General features: G+C 39.2%; 3 protein-coding genes across 9 annotated transcripts in view; 2 read left to right on the top strand and 1 right to left on the bottom strand.

Moving 5' to 3' along the window:
• The first annotated feature begins 160 nt into the window (after positions 1-160).
• Positions 161-17,822, top strand: atp6v1e1a (ATPase H+ transporting V1 subunit E1a). Of its 2 annotated transcripts, XR_009241905.1 has the most exons (11): positions 161-294; positions 706-771; positions 911-1,020; positions 2,230-2,296; positions 2,725-2,814; positions 2,886-2,954; positions 3,073-3,167; positions 3,274-3,361; positions 3,710-3,817; positions 9,057-9,276; positions 16,944-17,822. XR_009241905.1 is itself a non-coding variant. In XM_058646565.1 (9 exons), exons 1-9 carry the CDS (start codon positions 262-264, stop codon positions 3,770-3,772), a joined length of 681 nt encoding a protein of 226 aa, XP_058502548.1. In that variant the 5' UTR covers positions 161-261; the 3' UTR covers positions 3,773-4,060. The 2 variants fall into 2 exon arrangements, 1 of the variants encoding a protein (XP_058502548.1); XM_058646565.1 differs by lacking the exons at positions 9,057-9,276; positions 16,944-17,822 and having other exon boundaries at positions 3,710-4,060.
• slc25a18 (solute carrier family 25 member 18) lies at positions 5,363-14,345 on the bottom strand. 4 transcript variants are annotated; one of them, XM_058646561.1, is made up of 11 exons: positions 14,139-14,345; positions 12,666-12,845; positions 11,385-11,640; positions 11,029-11,151; positions 10,170-10,225; positions 9,886-9,976; positions 9,485-9,600; positions 9,048-9,249; positions 8,517-8,671; positions 7,768-7,843; positions 5,363-7,659 (listed from the first exon to the last, which is right to left on the bottom strand). In XM_058646561.1, exons 3-11 carry the CDS (start codon positions 11,402-11,404, stop codon positions 7,518-7,520), a joined length of 981 nt encoding a protein of 326 aa, XP_058502544.1. In that variant the 5' UTR covers positions 11,405-11,640; positions 12,666-12,845; positions 14,139-14,345; the 3' UTR covers positions 5,363-7,517. The 4 variants fall into 4 exon arrangements, with proteins under 4 accessions (XP_058502544.1, XP_058502545.1, XP_058502547.1 ...); XM_058646562.1 differs by lacking the exon at positions 12,666-12,845; XM_058646564.1 differs by lacking the exon at positions 14,139-14,345 and having other exon boundaries at positions 11,385-11,636; positions 12,666-13,111.
• A 521-nt stretch (positions 17,823-18,343) lies between the features above and the next one.
• The window catches only part of LOC131470620 (chromatin remodeling regulator CECR2), a 34,010-nt gene continuing 31,435 nt past the window's right edge, over positions 18,344-20,918 (top strand). For 2 of the 3 annotated variants that reach the window (XR_009241904.1, XM_058646558.1), the window contains exon 1: positions 18,345-18,780. Coding sequence is in view for 2 of the 3 variants with exons in the window: in XM_058646558.1 (XP_058502541.1) it covers positions 18,661-18,780 (120 nt within the window). In the remaining variant the exon portion in view is untranslated. Of the gene's footprint in view, positions 18,781-20,918 lie in introns of all 3 variants that reach the window. The other variant, XM_058646559.1, reaches the window with a different exon arrangement.

Here is a 20,918-nt window from a genome sequence, read left to right on the forward strand (position 1 = left end):
TTATGAAATTAATTACACTCTCCTTGCAGTTATTATCTGAAATGTAAACATCTAAATCAGTGTTATAAAACTTTGGATCTGTTTAATAGGGGTGTTATTTTGAAAGTTACAGCCGGAAGTTGTCCTATTATCGTTCACTTGACGTGAATTTAACAGGAGTCAGTTGTTTCTCCAGCTGTTGACTGTGTAACTGAAGTTCAGTGGTCGTGAAAACTCCACTTACTCTTTTTCTACAAAGAAGGCGAGACATTTAGAGCAGACATGGCGCTTACCGACGCTGACGTGCAGAAACAGGTAAAGTTCACATAAATAGGCAGCGATATGTTCTTTAATTTTAAAACGTTTTTATTTTAAATTACTATGTTATACATTTAAGTAAACATGTCAAACGTAAGCTAAGCTAACCACTGAACCACCGTTATGTCGTCATGTCACATTTTCTTTAACTCGTTTTGTTTGTGTTTCGTTCATTTGAAAAAGTGTTGTTTTGTTTTGTAACGTTGTTAAACCTGTGAAGAAAAATAGAAGAAAAACTCCAGCTAATGGCTAACTGGCTAATGTCTCCTGACACGTGACTGCTCTAGAAGAAAACAGGATTATACACGCATGTTGTTGTATGTGGGCTGTGTACTGTATGAACTCTTAAGAGAACATTAACATAAGGGCTTCTATTATGACTGAACTTTGAGTCTCCTCCTGTGACAGATCAAGCACATGATGGCCTTCATTGAACAAGAGGCCAATGAGAAAGTGGAAGAGATTGATTCCAAGGTAACTGTCTGCTGTCTGTCAGTTAGTCTTTATGTTTACCTGTATGTCTGTCTACTTACTGTCAGTCTGCCCCTGTTTGTTTGTGTGTCTATCTGTCCAGTTTTGCTGTAATTGTTTTGTTGTACTCGTCTGTTCACAGGCAGAGGAAGAATTCAACATCGAGAAAGGTCGACTAGTGCAGACACAGAGGGTAAAAATAATGGAGTACTATGAGAAAAAAGAAAAACAGATCGAGCAACATAAAAAAATGTGAGTGTCTGGTAATTTAAGTACTTGTCAAGTGATCTTCACTTAAAGACACAGAGCACAGTGCTCTGCCAAGGCCACATAAGATCCCACAGTACCAATACAATTCTACGGAACCCCTCATTTGTGGCTATGAAATACTAAATTGCCACAGAATAGTAATTTGTGGCGATGACATCGGTATAACGTGCACACGGAATGTAATTAATAATATTAATATCATTCCTATGAATTACCTTGAGGAAAAGGGGCGTCAGAGGGCTGAAGCTGCACAATGGACAGAGATAATGTGATTGAGTTTTATTTAGTTAAGTAAAGTTTGAAAGAGCTTAAGAGATTTGAACCTCCAGGATCAGTAACATTTAAACAAAACATATTTTGAATACAACTTAATTTTCATCAAAAAGAGCCATCTTCTTCAAGTGCTTTACTCTTTTGAAGCCTTTTGCTGAATAATGTCAAACAGTAGAGTCTTCAACACATCATGCGACATCCCACCAGTGTTCCTGGAGTTGTCAGAGTCACGAGAGCAAAGCATTATACAGTATGAGCTGCATTAACAAACTGAATCAGTTCTCAGTGTAACGGGTTCAGTCACACACTATGCATTGCATTGAGTAAAAGAAGCCAGGGCTGCACCACAAACTCTTTTGGAGGCAGTCTCAGTTTAAAACAAACAAAACACCAGTTAGACATACAGTATGTGGAGCCCCAAAACAAAATAATAAAAAATAAGTTCACAAAGGACAAGAATACATCTTAAAATAAAACCCACTGGCATATCAGAGCAGAAATTGAAGAGGTAACGCGGGACACGGGGAAACACCAAAGTTCAGCATGTCTGCCAGGTAAAACGGTAGAGAGCAAAAATACATTTGGTGGAATTATACATGTTATGAAATAATAATTGCAACTTCTACTAGTTGTCTTTGGAATATTGGAATATAATGTGTAAATGTACATGTTTTTTTTGTTTTTTTTTTAATGTTGCTCCAATCACCCACAATCTTTTTCTTATGATTTCCAGCATTGCGTACACTGGGAGGTGTAATGCTGCCCTTAACGATGTATTTTAACTGCTTCTCAAAATCCATTTATGGTCGTAGTTGGCTGAAAATCAGTGTGTAAGAATTGTCATTCGTGCAAAACGTTGCGTTATAAATGTTAGAAGTGTGTTCATGTGCTCATTGTCTTTTTCTTCTACTCTCACAGCCAGATGTCAAACCTGATGAACCAAGCTAGACTAAAGGTGCTGAAGGCACGTGACGACATGATCAAGGTTAGACAATAGATAGGGGTGTGTTTCACATACAGCACATAAAGTGTTCAGTCAGAAAGTTTAGGTTTGTATACACAATAAGATGACATGTGTTTGACCTCTGAATCAAATTTATTTATATGTTAGTATTTGCTGTGTAATTGTTTTAAAACAAACGGTGGCAACTACTTTATATTCTAATAAGTTTTTTTTCTCTAAGAAAACATAAAAAGAACCATGAAAAAAATAGAAGAATTGAAATGCAGCCTCTGCCATTTGAAATATTCAGATAATACTATTAATTGTTGAGCACTTGTCCTTAGATCATGGAAAAGTTACACATTTTTAGAGCTGTTACAATTGCCCATATTTATATAGGTTTTACTTGCTCGAATCACGTACTCTACCTTATTTCAAAAGTGTCTAAATCTACGGCATTCTTCTCTCAGGATTTGTTGAACGAGGCCCGTCAAAGACTTGCAGAGATTGCCAAGGATCCTGTTCAGTACTCCGCACTACTAGAGGGCCTCATACTTCAGGTACATTCTCTTACTGCTCTCATAAGTTCGCCACTGATTTGTGTTAAATTGTGGTTTCCCCACTTTATCAGGCATTCTATCAACTGCTGGAGCCTAAGGTTACCATTCGCTGTCGACAGCAGGATGTAGAAATTATTGAGGTGAGGGTGAGCAGACCACAGTGTTGTAGGTATATTAAACTGACTGTAACACTCTATTTAAGAGAGCAGTCAAGAATTAACAGCCCTTGTTAACAGTGTTGTGCTTTTCTATTGTCAGGCTGCAGTTACTAAGAACATCGCTGTTTACAAACAGGCAGTGAAGAGCAACATAGACGTTAGAATTGACAAGGAACGCTTTCTTTCATCAGAAATGTAAGGGGACTGAAAGCACTTGAACAATATTGTCAACATAATCTTTGTGCAAAGGAATATTTCAGCTCTAATGTTTTCATTAAGTTACTATTCTTTGTATTAACAGCTGCGGAGGAGTAGAAGTGTATAATGATAATGGGAAGATCAAGGTTTCCAACACTTTGGAGAGCAGGCTAGACCTTATGGCACATCAGGTGAAGTAAATGTGACTATATCTAAAATTTAGTCAGCTTTTGATTGCAACAACACACTGAAAGTAGTTCCTGCTGCTCACCTGTAGAGGGCAGCAGCGTCCTCTTGGTTTCCTGGTGATCTCAATTATCCAAAGTTTGACAAAATATGTGACTGTGACACTTAACGCTAACTGATATTATTGAAAATAGATATAGATTTTAACTATGAGGGAAGCTACTACTACGTTTCCATCTTTGCCGGAGTGTATGCAGTAAAACATTTAACAAATACTTAGTTGTAGAGATGTTGATTCACTAACTTACTTCCTTTTAGTTCCTTGTGTGAGTGTTTCTTTCTTCTCCTGACAGATGATGCCTGAAGTCAGAGTGAACTTGTTTGGTGCCAACCCCAACCGCAAGTTCACAGATTAACAGTGGATCTGAAGGGGGTGCAGTGACACAGGTGGAACATTTAAGGTGACCACAGAACATCATCATAATGTGTATGGTCTGCACCATCACCTGTGACCTGCCAGTCATCAGGGTCAAAGATTTACTTAAATGGATGCTATGCATGTGTTTGTCTGTCTTTTTTTGTATTTTTGTACAATGCACTGTGCATTCATTCAACTTGCACAGTTAAGTCCTTTTATTTTACTTTTGAATGGGTTGTCTGAATGACTGGTTGCAATGGTATCCCAAATATATTTTCCTTCTGTTTTGGGAAAACTGTGGGTCTTTCCTTAATGATTTATTTAATCGATGCTACATGTTTAGGTTTAGGTTTAGGTCACCAAAGATTAGGGCAGCAAATAATAATCGTAAGTTACTGACTTCCAATTTATTCCCTCGCTATTTTGATAATTTATCAATTTAATCAATTTTATTCCATAAAACTGGGTTTTATGGCTCCGCTTTGTAAATCGTTTTCTGGTTTCTCTGCTCCTCTGTGACAGAAAAACATGACATTTGAGGATGCTATTTTAAGGTTCAAGAGACCCAAATCAACATAGTTTTTTCATGACATTTTATAATAGCCAAACACCTTCTTAGTCAATTTAGAAACTAACTGACAGATTATTTGATAATGACAATAAGTTGCAGCCCTACCAAAGACACACATTTTCCTGATACTTCTGTAGTAAAGTATTGTGCAAAGGTTTTAGGCAATTGTGGAAATAGGAATGCTTTTTACAAGCATGTTTGTGAAATGCTTTCACAAGTTTTATCAATTTATGAAATGCAGAGTGAGCTAACAGAAGAAAAATCTGTGACCACCCTTTGTCTTAAGAACCAGCAACAGTTTTTTTACGCACATTTGCACTTTTGTAGGATTATAGTTGAGTGTATGCTTGACCAATTATACCAAACGGGTGCTAATGATCATCAGTTTCATACGAACGTTGAAACATGGTCATTAACTGAAACAGGAACATGTATAGGAGGATTAATACTGGGCGAGAAACAATCAGAATCTGCTACCGAGGTGAGGTCACGAAAGACCATTTTATGTCACAGGTCATACACCATGGTAAGACTAAGTACAGGAACAAGACACAAGGTGGCAAAGATACTCCCAGGCAAATATTTCAAAACAAAAACACCTCACAGAGTGGGAGTGAAGTATTGTTTTTATTGGCTCTGTCTGTCTGTGTTTCTGTATGGCGCTCTAGTAACAGGTTGTGTTTTGCATGTTGTTGCATCTAGACAGAGAAATTATAATTTATCATTATTAATCCCCCGTAGGGGAAATTATTCTCTGCATTTGACCCATCCTAGAATTAGGAGCAGTGGGCTGCCACACTGAGTAGCACCCACAATGGGGGTTGGGTACCTTGCTCAGGGGTACCCCAGCCCTTTTCGACCTGGTGGGGACTTGAACCAGCGCCCTTTCAGTTACAAGCCAAGTTCATTTTCCACTTGGCCGCAGGCTGCCCTAAGGCTAGTTGCAGTTGTTCTGACGCAACTATAGCATGCAAAAAACGAACAAATAAATGTAACAAGACACAGAGAGAAACCAGCTAGTATGAAATATCTTTATTTACAGCTTGTTCACCCTACACTTCGGAAAATGTAGTAGCCTAGGCGCACTAGCGGAATGTGTCTTGCATTAAAATTGTAAAATAAAAAACACACTTTTAGTGCCATCCAGTGGACCTAAGCACTGACTAACAGCTGGCAATACAAGGTGCCATACTCCCTTAATGGGTCTAACGAATACATTTGTTCTTGCTTAATTGGACTCAAGTATGAAAACAGTATTTTAACATTACCCAAAAAAATTCATTTTAGTTTTGCATTTTTTTTTTTTATTATTATTTTATTACTATTAGGAATGATAAGGCTTTAATTGCATTTTTAAAGTTGTATAAGATGTGAAGCAACAAATCATTTTTCTAAGCAATAAAAACAGGCCTAGATTTCAGCAGGTTTTATTTAAACCCTTCTAAGCTGTGAAGAAGAGGATATCAAGGCTACGAGACGGTGGCCCCAGCAGTTGTAGCCTTTAGGCAGGAAGTGATCTGTGTGTTAGAGTATATTGTACACTAATACAGGGATTAAAGCATTACCATTAGATTAACATGTGACCTTAGAGACAGTGGAAGGCCGCACCTCCCTATCCAGTGAGAGAAGGCAATACAAGCTTCTCATTTAAAGATTCAAAGAGGATTTTGTCAGTTACATTTGATGATACACAGTTCTTCATCATGACCATACAAGTGGTCAGACCTGTAGGCATTTTATTTAGCAGCCAAGCTTGTGCATTCTTAGAAAGTAAAAATAAAAAACACACCCAGGACCTTGGAGGACAAAAATGTCTCTGCCAGAAACCTGCCATAAAAGTATACTTTACTATTTTATATTATTATATTTTAACTTTGGTTTAATTCTTTTTTTTATTTTGCTCAAAGCTTCCAACTACTCTAGGTCTTGCATATGTCAGTGGCGAACAACACTGAATTGAATTCATCTTTGTGCAGTGTAAGAGTGAAACATTTTAATATATATATGTATATGTATATATATATATATATATATATATACATATTATTAATATTGTTTTCCACTTGAACTTTTTCATATTCATTTGTTTTAGGATTTTAATCTAAAAACAGTTTGTTTGTCTACATATTTGTGAAAATAGTGCCTTAGTTAACATTTACCATGTCATCACACATTTGTATGTAGGCCCACAAAAATACACATAAAGGTTTGCATTGACTTCCATTCATTTGAGCAGCCTAAACGAAGCATTATCCCCAACCTCAAACATAACCAGTTAATGCCTAATCTTAACCTAACCACAATTCAAACCTTAGCCCTAAACCGAACCAGTTCTCCAAAAGTTGTCTCTGCCTCCTTTGGACCAGGTTTTGGTCTCTATGAGGACTAGTGGTCCAGACAAGGTCAGTGTTTATGCCATAAAATGTCCTAAAGAGGTAACAAATACAGGTACGCACACACACATCAAAGCTCAATAGCCAATATTTGTTTTGATTATTTCAAATGAGTCATTTGTGTCCTGAAGATCCTGAGTGTACACAGTATATTTTTGTATCAATGTATGGTGACATTCCAAATTATATATAAAAAAAACCTCAAAGACAAAAATTGTAAACCAGACAATTTACGAGACTGTCCTCCAATGAAACGTACATATAGGTCGTAATTACGACCTATGTCTACATTTTCAAAACCAGTGCCCCTCGCGGTTGACAGCAACCTGGTAGTACCTTGGAAGTGGTATCTAGTAGCTTCTCCAAAGTCGCCACCGGCAGTCGGCTCAGTGACGAGAGCACTGCACCCGAGTGTGGTCGACAAGGGTTCGACTCCCTGTACTAATTTTTACTGCCTAACCCTGTCTTTTTTGCCCTAACTCTAACCTCAGTAACACATGTGCATATTTGAGTTTAAAAATACCACACCAGAAAACAGAGACAATTTACACTCAGGATCCTGTGTAACCTATGGAACCCCATTGACAGTATGTAAAAACCTAGAGGAACTTCATTAGTGTGAACATCTTCATGTCTTAGACCAGCAAGTTACGGCCGCCTTTTCCTTCTCACCGCATACATTGTTCACTCAGCTGTGTTGTCATGCATTCACTGCACATTATACCAGTGAATGATTTGTGCAGAGACGATACAACTGCCACCATCAATGCCAGCCACTGCTATCCCAGGAAGTCCAGCAATGCCTCTCCAACACCAAGAAAGTAGACTCCCTGTGCGATGCCAAAAAGAGGAGCAATGACTAATGCACGACATGTTGCTCCCTTTAGGAATGCTGCAGGCCCCTCCCGCCTCATGATGCGCCTGCACGCGTAGACAATAGGACAAAAAAGACAAGCATTTGTTACTTGGGCTTTTACACTTGTGAATATTAGGGAAACAAATGTTTTACTACATTAAATATAGTTATACCTTGTGCAGTCAACAATTCCTCTGTACGTGTCCTCTCCCTCACCTTTTTGCAAGGTCTGCAGACGAGTCTTTATTACTGTATGATTATGGCACAGAGAAAATGCAGATGTAATTGCATACACTGTCAATTGAAGCGAATAGCAATCACTGAGCACAACTGACAAACAACAGATAATAATTGAGTATCTGGAACATGTCAGAAACAAATTCTTATTCACAGTAATAGTACATGATACCATATGGTGTAGTTTTGTCTTCTATTTATCTATTAATTTAAGGAACACTGTCTCTATTAATCACTTAGTGGTCTAACAGTTCACCTGACTGGCTTCAAACTTGTCAGGTGACTTACTAAGAGTACCAGTGTGTGCAGTGCCCCCTTTGGTGGTATTTGGACGAGAAAGTGAAGAGATGTCGGTAGAAATGCGACAAATGCCGCCCTCACATTCCTTTGATCCATGTGCAGCAACCATGGTAGTAAATTACACACTTGAATGTTCTTTTGACAAAGAATTAATCTTTATAATCATGTTCCATTTAACCATTCAACGCGTGCATAATGTCACTTTAAAATGTAAAATTTAAAGGACATTTCAAGGAATTCATTTTCAGGAATACAGTGTGTTGAGGTGAAGCATGAACAAGGGTAGGTGTGCACCCCTGCCATCTTTTGTTGGTAATAAAAGGCTGAAAGCCTCCATTCACAACCAGCTTTTATCCTCCATTTCTCCCTGTTACTTTCCACTCACCATCCAATGGTGTTACAGCCACAGCTGCCACTGAGCCTGCGCCGCAACCTGCCATAAATGACTGCCAGAATGGTGCCTTGGCCTGCACATCAACCTGGCCCAGTGCGTTCAAGTTGGCAAATAGTGGGAAGTAGATCATTGAGAAGGGGACATCCCTAGATTTTGAGAAAGAAATTTTTTTTAATTTTAAATATTGTGTGAGGGAGACAGCTGTAGATATTGTAATTTAACTGCAGCACAGCAGACATGACCATTTATAGCAAAGATCAATGAAAGGACACAGAACACAACAAGCTACTGGCCTAGACATACAGTATAGGTTATGGTTGGTTTTTGACACCAAGTCAACAGCAATGAACCAGGGAAACATGAAAAAGAATTAACACCAGAAAAAAGTATGTATTATGAAAAATTACACTCATTTAAACGTATCTGTGAAATATCAAGTTTATATAAAAGTCAAAGAGAGAGAAGTTAAGTATTTGCCACGTATTGTGTGTGAGAGTGTGTTTTTTGTCTTGTGTGTATGACCTCATTAAGGTGGCCCCTGCCCCCCTGTAGAGGCCGGCCAGGCCACGAGACCTCAATAGATCCACAGTGATGCCTGTAGCTGAGGGCCGTTGTTGAGGTGTCGGTCGGGGCTGTGGTCGGGCGGACACTAGTGATGGAGCTGGACCAGGAGCAGCAGCAGCAGCAGCAGCCTGAGCTGCAGTTGGCACAGGCCTTTGTGCAGCTGACGGAAAAACACACAGTGTCTCAGGTGAGCAAACACGTGCAGACTATTGTAACATGCGTTCATCACTGTGGAACAAAGGAGGCTGTGCCTACCCAGATAAATAAAAAGCAGCTGATTATTTAGAAAATCACATGTGATAATGATTAGACTTTTACACTTGAGTAAATGCAGATAAACCTGTAGTATAGTGGTGTGAAGAAAAGTGCTCTTAAATGACCTCTGGTTGACTCACCAAGCCTCCCTGCATCCTGCAGCTGGATCTTGAGCATCTCCATAGGAGTGGTTACGACCACCTGACAGGTCCCAGCACCGCACCCTGCCAGTACCTCCCCCCACAGAGGCAAATGCCTGCAAACACAGTTGCAATAGCAGAAATTAAATGCAACAAACTGAGAGACAAAACAAAACATTTGGAACCAGAAATGGTGGGGATTCTGTTTTTGTTCCCTGTGTCTGTCTGTGAGCAGCTCCTGTGGATGTAAATCTTCTTTTCCTATGCATGGCATTAACTCGATATCTTATTTGTTTTGGTATGACTTCATGGCTTAATTTACATTAATGTAATAGGCTTGGCTATACTTTAGTAATGTTACTGTAGATTTGTCATATGACATGTCATTGAGGCTGCATTACCCATCCTTAGAGAGCTTCTGCCTAAAGACATCATTGGCAGCCAGTTTGATTGCTTTCTCTGGTGTGACGAGTGTGAGATTCACTGCTGCACCTGGATAAGACAAACAGGCCAATGTCAGGGACACAAAGCTAGGCAGCAGGTTATAGGTCGCTGCTAGTGGCTGTAGACACTGATTACTATGATGAAAAGATTGAGGGCTCACATGGTCAACAACAGCATAAAGTAGCCAGATTAAGCTTATAGTCATGTTGTTTGTCAGTGGGATTAGAAATGCAAAGAATACCTCTATAGCATCCAAAATATCCCTCTGAGCGTACGGTCTTTGCCAGACAATCCAGCCTGTAAAGACAAAAATGTAAACAACTTACAGATACAGTGTGTTTGTGAAAACATTCAAGCTGTGCTTCATTTGTCGTTTTCACCATCATCTTTGACCTGGCCTTTATCCAAACACATTGTGACCTTTTTTTTTTATAACCCTACTGTCTCAAAAACAAAGTGGACAAAGGCTGATTTGTGTAAATTCTGCTTTTTTTGTTTATAAAGACAAGAACTTTGATGTTATAATGTCATTCCTGCACTGAGGAGAATTTGTTTCCCTATTTTTTCCATCTCTGACTCACAGTGGAAAACCACAGTCTGCTGAGCACAGGAAGGCCACACCCAGTCAGCCCTTAGCATTGATGCCCAACAGATTTGCACAGTTGAAAATTCAGGGTCAGTGTGTCTATTCGGGACATGCGATAGTTTTTTTCCCCCTCTGCATTTCATCTTTTCTTCTCTCTCTGACTGAATTCCACCAAAACACAGACTTTGAACAGCATTCCCCTGGTATTATTCCATGGATATATTTGATACAATCTAAACAAAACTCTGGGCCAAATATGGGAAGAGAGTAAAAGCTGATTCACCCTGAGATACAGGGGAAAAATATGTGGGATGTGGTCATATAAATAATAACGGGTTAGCTAAAATTGGAGTGATGTTAGCCAGTGAACACATATGAAACCAATTTACCACCAAAAAGGATGCACATACTTTGGAAGAAAAAACATTGCATTTTAAAATTGAAAGGCTTATCTTGGTATATGTCAAATCAATAACAGTGGTGGGTTAACTCAGGCCAGGGGAGACCTACTCACATTCCTTTGTAGACTTGGACGCCCTGCTGGTTCTGCAGACGGGTCTTGGCCAGATCGATAGGGAATACACATGTCACACCAACCAGGCCCGCCACGCCCCCATTAATCAGCTTAGCAGGAAGGCTGTGAGGGGATCAACATAGACACACGCACACATGTATGCACAGACACATTTACATGTAGCCAACAACAGAAGCCCAATGCAAATGACACGTCCATTCATAGACAAGAAAATGCAAACAAGGCAGGCACCGTCAGAAACACACACACAGACACACACCACGCTGCTGCTTCTCTTTAGTGAAAGCATCTTTATTAAGCAAAAAAAACCAAGTAAGATAAAAAAATATTCCTACCTAACTTTCTTCTCCGTCATCCTGCTCGTGTTTGGGCTCTAGGCCCTGGTCCGCTTCTTCTTTCCCCTGTCTGACTCCACCTCCTCCTCCTCCTCCTCCTCCTAGCTCTCTTCGTTCCTTTCCTTCAAATTACTTTTCCTCTTCCCTCCCACACGTTTTTCTGTTGTGGTCGAGACCACTACTGTTGGATCCGTATCTTCTGGCCAGCCTCTCTGCTCTGTTGGACCTCACAAACCAAAATCTAATCTCCCACTGCCTGGGACAACAAAACACATGAGGTTAAAGCAGATTAAATAGAGCAAATGAGTGCAAATGTGACACATTTATTTATCTACATTATAACATAGTGGGACGGCAGGGTTGTGATGGAGAAATGCTACACACGCTGACGACCAGACTTTGTAATTCATAGAAACAAATAGAGACATATTCCAGGACTATAACATACACAGACAGAACATCTTGAGTCTCTCTAATCTGCCAGCTAAAAGGGATAAGAGTATTTGATCTAGGAGGGAGGGCAGAACTGAAAATGATTGGCTTAACCAAATTCTTTTCTTTACTGCAGTTGGAATCCAGCATTTTACACTTCTGAACAAAAGTTGATGCATTTGTTTGACGTTTTTTTCCCTCCTCCTGGAAATACAATATTTGGCTGTCTGGCCTAAGTATTGCAGGTAACACAAGACGTGTTTAGAGTTCTGAGCTCTTGCTGTGCTTCATTATGTTCTTAGTTTCTTGCATTCTTTTTCTCCTTTTCCCTTCCACGACTTCTCCTCTTCCCCCAGCTTCCTAATTAATCTCTCTCTTAATCTCTCCACCTCCATTCTGCCTCTATTTTTACCTCTGTAAATCTTCACTCTATCCTCATGTGTGTTCTCTGGTGAGAATAACTGAAACTGTCCTTTTTGCTTCACTCATCGCTTGTGTCCTGGGGGGATTTTGTCTCTTTCAAAAGTTGTATTTAACATTGCTTCATCATAGTCACATTCTCCACACGCATTTAACTGAGCCTCTTTCTGTGAAACGTTCTTTCAGCTCAGCTCCATTCCCACACACACACACACACACACACACTGTAGTGACCCTGCCAAAACACTGACTAGATGCCTCAACCCAAGCCAATCCAAGCTCCCAGACCTCTACTTCCCCTACAAAACTGCACTAGATTAGAAGACCCAACTCACACAGTTCTCACAGCCACAGTCCAACTAGACAGCCTTCAAAAACCTTAATTTTTTCCATCATGCAGACAGAGCAGAGGGGGAAAGGGTGTTTTACCTTAGTCGGTGCATCCCACTGGCAGGATCAAACTGTCCACTTTCCTTTCACTTCAACAATGCTTGTGGCAATGGTAGTCAAGCGAGAGGGATATGAAAGAGCCAGCAGCCACTCAGAGGCCGTTGCACAAACACCAGCATTGTCCGGCTGCCTTAGTCCCTCCCTCTCGTGGTGACTCCCCTGTGTGACACAGCCACAGCAACACAGCTCTGCACTAACACAACTCAACATAATCTCATGCCTGTGGAGCCGCTGCCACTACACATGCAACAGACACCGCAGAGACACATACCCACCACTATGACCCTGTATGCACTGTTTCTGGTTCGAAGAATGCACAGGCAGGATGAAGAGGGGCATAAAAAGGCTGCCCATTCATAATTAGCTTCCGTTTAACAGCCCAAAGATTACATAACACCTCAGAGTGCATTAAGTGCCTCACATGTTCACAGATTTACAGCCACTGTTATTAAGAAAACAGCGATTCACCAGTTTTGATTATGACTTTGTGGGACATTTACAATTATAAAATGTGGTAAAGAAGTGACTTAAAGGCAGAAAAGGTTATGTAAGGACATCAACAATCAGAACATGTGATCACCACAGCGACTGCCCAATGCACCTCAACTATTTTTTTTTTTTTCACATGATCGTTGATTTGTGTATTGATTCCTGTTAATGGAAAACAACAACTATCAGTGATCATTTTACTCATCAGCTGTGAAAAATCTTTAATTAAAGATGCTTCCCTAATAGTGTGCAGTATGTGACATAGTTTTGCTACACGCTGTTAAAAGGAGTATTTTAAATGAAATAATGAAAGAGTTTGAAACATCATGCTGCCTCAATTTGTAGCTGTTATTTAGGTTTAAAAATCTAGCTGACCAGGAGCCATAACACCATCCATCCATCTTCTTATTTATTTATTTAGTATTTATTTAGCCAGAAAGGTCCCTCAAGAGTCCTGGTCAAGATAGCAGCATAAGCATATATAGTAAACAGCGCGACAATTTCAGATATAAAACCAGGAGGGAACCACAAAGTAATTAAGAGAGAGTAAAAAAGAGAGATATAATAATACAGTAAAGTGCATGAAAGTATACAGGCCATATCAACAAGATCCTTAATCCAACCCCCTCAAAAAGGGGACTGGCCTTTGACTGGTCATCAGTCCATCACAGTGCCACAGAGAGACAAGCAACCATTCACTCTCATACTCTCATATAATCAGTCTACTCTAAATTGCTGTACATAAATTGCTATTGCTATATATAAATTGTGTTCAAATTACTTAATCCCCAAATATCTATGTTTTAGGACTGTGGGAGAAAACTGGAAAACCCGGAGAAAACCCATGCACACATGAGGAGAACATGCATTTTTTACACCAGTACAAATATTTATACCATTAGAAAATATTTTCAACATTTTGCCTGACACCACGTAAGTTATTACATAGATATTACTACACACCATCTAGAGCAGGGGTCTGCAACCTCGAGAATCAGAAGAGCCATTTTTGACGCCTCTCCACCAAAATATAATTCATCTGGAGCCGCAAAACCTAGACCAATAAACTGATGACTTTGACCAATAAACTGATGACAGCATCTAGTTTTTAATTATAGATATATATGTAGATATAAAAGAACTATAGTTTGTTGTATTTTTAAGAACTACAAAGGTAACAAAGGAAGAAAATAAAACCCTACACGTGCGGGCCTACCTTGAAATAAACCACAGGACTTTTTAGATCGATTTAAGTTCTAACGTTATTTCTGGAAAACTGCTAAAATAAAAAAGTGACCCACTTTGAAATAAATAAAACAGTGTTTAGATTTCCTGTAGTTCCTGCTTGTGTGTGCAGTATGTGGGTGCAAAGATAGACAGGATTCCAAATGTGTACTTCCTTCATGTACACATGACTTCATTTCAGTGTTGGGAATGGCTGCATATTTTTAATAGCCCAAATATTGAAACACTTATTCCTCTTTATTTCTCGCCTTGATTTTTTTAATAAGGTGTCCACTTTGAAAGAAAAAATAAATTTAAAAAATTGAAAGCTACAGGGAGCCACTACAGAGCCCTACAGCGCCCCTAGAGCCACAGGTTGTAGACCCCTGATCTAGACTGTACAGAATTAATGATGTCTTGTCTTGGAAATGCAACAGTGAAAAGGGGACGTTAGTAAGACCTCTCTGGAATCCCCTTAGGGCCACGGCTTCTGTTTACTGGGAAATAAATGTTTACCAAATATATTCAAATGACACAACACAGGGTGGAATGAAAAGGAAAAGTCTAAAGTCAAAAAGTAAAAATCCTGTTTTAACTTTGAAATAAAACAAATAGAGCTGCAACTAACGATTATTTTCATAATCGATTAATCTGTCGATTATTTTCTCGATTAATCGATGAATCGTTTGGTCCATAAAATATCAGAAAACCATAAAAAATGTTGATCGGTGTTCGTCAAACCTGGAAATGATGATGTTCTCAAATGTCTTGTTTTGTCCACAAACCAAAATGATTGACTTTTAATGATTAATTTGTTATCCAGAGCAAAGAAATTAAGAAAATATTCATATTTAAAAAGCTTAAACAATCTGAAATCTTGTTTTAATCATGAAAAAAGCTTCAAACTGATTAATCGATTGTCAAAATAGTTGTCTAAAAACAGCTCTAAAAACAAATAATGCAAATAAAACAGTAAAATACAACACAGAGTGGAAGAAAATATGAAAAGGCTAGAGTCAAGAGGTTAGAGCCCTGTTTTCACTTTAGAATTAACCAAAAATGCAAATAAAACACAACACAGGGTGGAATAAAACAGAGCTATTTAGAGGCTAGAGTAAAAAGATAAGTCTTCTTATTTAAATATTTAGTGAGCTGGCTTCCCTGATATCTGATCTAAGGGTAGTGTGTTCCAAAGTTTAGGGTGTAGTATAAAATTATAAGGCGTGTATAAATGTGGAGTGGCACCCTATTTAGGAGTAAACTGTGATTTTATAAAAATGTAAACAACATAAATCCAGATTGTCTTCAAAGACACCTGTTATACCCACTCATTACACAGAACCGTGACACAGATATATCCCAGGTAAGGAAACAGTGGTTTTATTGTAGTAGGTTAATGTGGATCAAAGTTTTAACAATAATACAATGGCTTGATTCCCAGTGAGCTATTCTTGAACCATGAACAATGCCATGCTGAGTGGATTGCAGCTGTCATTACTGCGCATTTGATGATTATACCTGGGATTTTTTTTTTACTATGACATGAAAATCTGCTGTGAAATTATCTATATGGAACTAAAACCTAGTCATTTTAGTAGCCTTGAAGGGTGCAAGATTTATTCACAGGTTTTTAAAACAACTCAAAATTGACTAATATTTGAATAACTTTGATGTGTGGATTTGTATTCCGAATACCTCATAAATATAGATAATAGTCAATTTAAATGACAGAAAAGTAAATTGGAGCAGCTTTTCCTTGGGGTGTTGTGGTTCAGTGGGCAACCACACAAATAATTGCCAGGGTGAGAGAGTAACACTAACATCAACATGACCCAAAATGAAAAGAAAGAGAAGGAATCAATTTGATCATTTATTAGTTAATTGCAGGGGCCACATGGTTGGTGTAGTGGTTAGCACTTGGCCTTTCTGCATGTAGTTTGCATGTTCTCCTTGTGTGCGTGGGTTTTCTCCGGGTTCTCTGGTTTCCTCCCACAATCCAAAGACTATGCAGATTTGGGGATTAGGCAAATTGGTCACTCTAAATTGACTGTGAGTGTGAGTGTGAATGGTTGTTTGTCTCTATGTGGTCCTGTGCTGGACTGGCAATCTGTCCAGGGTGTACACAGCCTTTGGCCCTATGTCAGCTGAGATTGGCACAGCCCCCCCCCGTGACCCTCATGTGGAGGATAAAGTGGTAGAAAATGGATGAATGGAATAGTTTATTGTGATAGGGAGCCTTTGTGATATAGATGCAAAATGTGGAGAAGCTTATATTTAAAAATAAAATTTTAAACACATTTCTCATTTTAAAATGGACTAATAAACTTATCTGAGTCACCTACTTCCAATCCAAGGAGGTATGGGTTGCTCTGTCACCTGGCAACAGCCAGACACCTATAACTGACCCAGATAGAGACACTGACAGCAAAGCACTGTCACTAACATGATAAATAGTGTTCAGTTTAAATGAAGGTCTGAGTTCTTTTTACACTTTAAAAACATTAATGTAATGTTTTCTTTACTATTTAATCTTATTACCAACAGGGCCTGAGGAACCCAGACCTTCTTGTTGTGAGGCAACAGTGCTAGCCACTACTCCACCATGTGGCCCTGGACCACTTTTAATGTTTTTTAATTTCCCTATTTTCTCCCATGTATGAAAAAAAACTGAATATGTTCATTGATTGATTTATTTACTACAGAAGCAGGTTTTGTTCAGAGAAGGAAGAACGACTGCTGGTTCAGTGCCTAACACTGACGACACTGAGGAGATACTGTATACATATATATACATCACATTATACTATGTATAATATGTATATACAATGTGTACAAATTATATATATAGCATATAGTGAATATTGTAATGTGCTCCTAATATAATAAACCCTGTCCCTCCTGGAGAATTTATAAGCTTTGCTCTTGCACCACCCTTAGGCCAACTGTAAAAATGCATGTTCCTTGAATCCAATAATGTAATATAATGCTTTTAAAAGGGTTCAGTGATGAGGAAACCATTCCAGTGCCAGCCCCAGGGCAGTTTGTATTTACAGTTCGTAAATAGCCCACTGACATTGACTTGAACTTCTGGATCTCAAATCCTGCATTTGATTAGAAAAAATCATCAATATTTTAATTTTATTTTGCAGGTTCATTTAATTTGAATGCATACATTGGTGCTTGAGTTGATGCAAGCCATGTGAGACATGCTATACAAAAAATAATTTATGTTTGTTTATTGTATTCACCTTATGCCAAACAACTATTTTAATATTTTATTTTATTCCATCTTATTGCCAATTTTTCTGTTTTTATATCCATATACTATGCCTTGTTTCCACTGCTGTATTTCTATTTTTTTGCATGGAGCATCTGGAACAAAAACAATTTCCCCCTGGGATTAATAAAGTATTCTGATTCTGATTCTGAACTACACCAGTCTGATACCATGTAATTATCACATTAAACGATAGGGGGAGCCCCTATGTAGTGTATCTACCCTTCTGTATAGTATCATGTCCAAAACGTGCACCGGGAAGTTGTTGACTTTAATCACCTGCTGCTAAGTTACTGTGCCCAACAGTCATCGGCTGAACGAACCTGTTGGTTTGGGACTGGTTGAAAACTGAAACTGTGCTGTAAGTACATAACACAGGAGTTGTTCCTGTTCAAAGATTGCAACAGGGAAGTGGTGGTATCTTGCCTAATTTGCCTAATGATGAAATAAACGTCTATGGAACCGGAAAATGAGCACACTCACGTAACTTCAAAGAAGTTACCTGACTCACACGCCCACGGTGTTTGTAATCATAGTTATCCTTTAATGTAGTTCACAGGCATTCCCTTTAAACGGCAACCGCACTATGAACCCGGCGGGGCACCGCCAACACGAACTGTTGTTACTAAACCAAAGGAACGAGCCCGTTTGCGAAATCCTTAAACACACGCTGTGTAGTGACTTATAATATACACAATTTTAATATTTACATGCCCCCCCATATGCTCACACACGGTGTTATTTGTAGAGTAACTCAAACCCTCTCCCCTCCTCGCTGCGCAGTGGTATCGCCCTCCCCATCTGTTCAGCTCCGGTGAGACTGATAGAAACAGATTGTAGCGCTCCCAGAGTCGGCTGCGATGTTAGCTGTCCGGACACAACAAGTTTGCTTTTGTTTGTAATGTTACGGAGATGTTATAAGTCGCAGAGGAAACTACTTTCTAATGTGAGGAACAAGCGACACACCACTTCTGCTGTCCAAACATGTCCCAGGGATGTATGATTTCTGTGGAAGAGATCCAGTCTTGGTGGGAAGTCCCCGCCATAGCCCACTTCTGCTCGCTGTTCAGGACAGCGTTCAACCTTCCAGACTTTGAAATAGAGGTAAGTGAGCATTGTTGTTGCTTTCAGTGACACAAACGTGTACAGTTGCACAAATGAAAAGTTGTTTGTGTCAGCTTTTTTGTCTCCGCCGTGTGTGGGGCGCTTCTCGTTTGAACGGCTCTTTGATTATCCAGCTTAGCAGCAGTGTTCTTTGAACTTCTCGTTCGGTTAACGTTAGTGAGGCAATCCTGTTAGGTAACCTGCTAGCCAGCTCGTTAGCACGGCTCAAATGTGCCGTTTACAGAGCTAATTACTGGTGTTCACAAGTTTACGTTTGTCGTAGGAAATCCTCAGCGGCGTAGTGCCGCTCCAGCTCCTGTAGTATTAGTATGAGAGGATGCTCGGGCGACCCTCGGTAACTTCATGTGGAGACGCTCAGCCATGTGCCACTCGGTTGTTTTTATTTGGTTTATGCCGATGGACGTTTATGATAAGCAGGAAATTGACAATAAAAATACCGTAACTTACACCTTAGCTTACATTGAATTTGTTAAACTACAGGCATTTGTTACAGATATCAAAATATCGCGCTCTAGCTCAAATTTTAGACCTGGATTAATGAATACTCTATTCTACTGTATTCTTCACACGTTTTTAATCAGATAAAGTTAAGTTCATGGCGTGAGGTTCGAGTTTATTGTCTAGGAGTTGCAAGCCATCTGGCTCTGGTAGCCATAGGGACGCAGATGCTGTTCGGGCATTGTTTGCTCGCCCAACTCCCATTTTGTTGAAAGAAGTGAACGTTTAAACGTTTGCTTGGTTGTAGAGCTGAACGTGTCACCCACACACCTCTCCATGTCACTCATAATACACGGAATTTATTACACTACGGTTTCATAAGTTCAACTTCATCACACGGCACCCATTTGCTCCCTGTTTGTTTGTTTGTTTGTTTGTACTTTTCATTTGAATATACATTATATTCAAGAGTAATATTAGGGATGGTTGTGATCGTTCAATGCTCAGACGAATGATTGCTCTTTTAAAGAAAAAAAAATGGTAAGGTCAACATCACGCATCAACAACCTCCATCACTCATTCATCCCCACCCCCTTCCATAGAAGAGAGAGGGAGAGACACACGTAGGCATCGCTTTGTTTTTAAACGAGGTGCAGGCCAGATGGGGGATCGCCTTGCGCGTAGTTTACATAAAAGTTGAGGTTCGAGTGTTCTTACCCTCTGCTGTAGGCGATTCGAATTTACGCACAATACGTAACACGATCAAAGCTGTGCGGTTTTACTTTACGAACGTTTCTGTGTGTCAACGGTTAATTGAGCTGTTTGGGTTTTGTGTGTGTGCTGCCACGCAGTGCAAGTGATGTTTTCATCCTGAGCTGCATCACATGCGTGGATACTTCATTTGGATGATGTGGATGAGATATTAAGATTGATATAGTAATCATATACTTTGACATCTTTAATCAGATGCAAGTGTTCAAGGTCATAACTCATAAGTTGTAATGGATGGCAACATGAATAAAAACATGCTGTTGCAGGACTTATGTTGTACACATAGTCTCTGTGCGTCCTTATGTCCATGACTTTGTTATATAATGTACGTTTTAGTTGCCAATATTATTAAGTAAAGCCAATTTAATCTGCTTTACAAAAAGTGCCTTGGCGTGAAGTGTGAAGAGACTGTTTTTCTTGTCCGTTTTTAGTTTTGAATGTAGCGGGTTGTTTTATTGCATTTATGTTTTGTAGTGTACAAATCAGATGCTCTTTTTTTTGATTCCAGAAGATCTAGATGTATTTTATTCCACTAATGATCCAGATGTGACCTCAGTGACAGCTGACTATCCAATTCTGTTCCTTTGTATTATATCATCAGGGCCACTAATCTCTTCTTTGGTGTAAATCAGGCATTTGGACAACTAAACCATGCTTTTTTTGAACTGTGGATCTAAGAAAAGGATTTACCTCAAGTCACAAAATGTTGCACATCACTATACACATGGGCAGATTGGCTAGGTCATGTAGAAGAAGTCAGGTTTAGAAAAGCATTTTAAAAAAACAAACAAACATATTCCTCCGTACATTAATACACGCAATCCTTTCTTTGATAAGTCAGCATCTTAAACTTACAGAATGTGGTCTCCTGTGTGATGATGGCACTATTCTGAATTACTCTCTACAGT

This window comes from Solea solea, chromosome 12, assembly GCF_958295425.1.
Source record: "Solea solea chromosome 12, fSolSol10.1, whole genome shotgun sequence".
Classification (NCBI taxonomy): Eukaryota; Metazoa; Chordata; class Actinopteri; order Pleuronectiformes; family Soleidae; genus Solea; species Solea solea.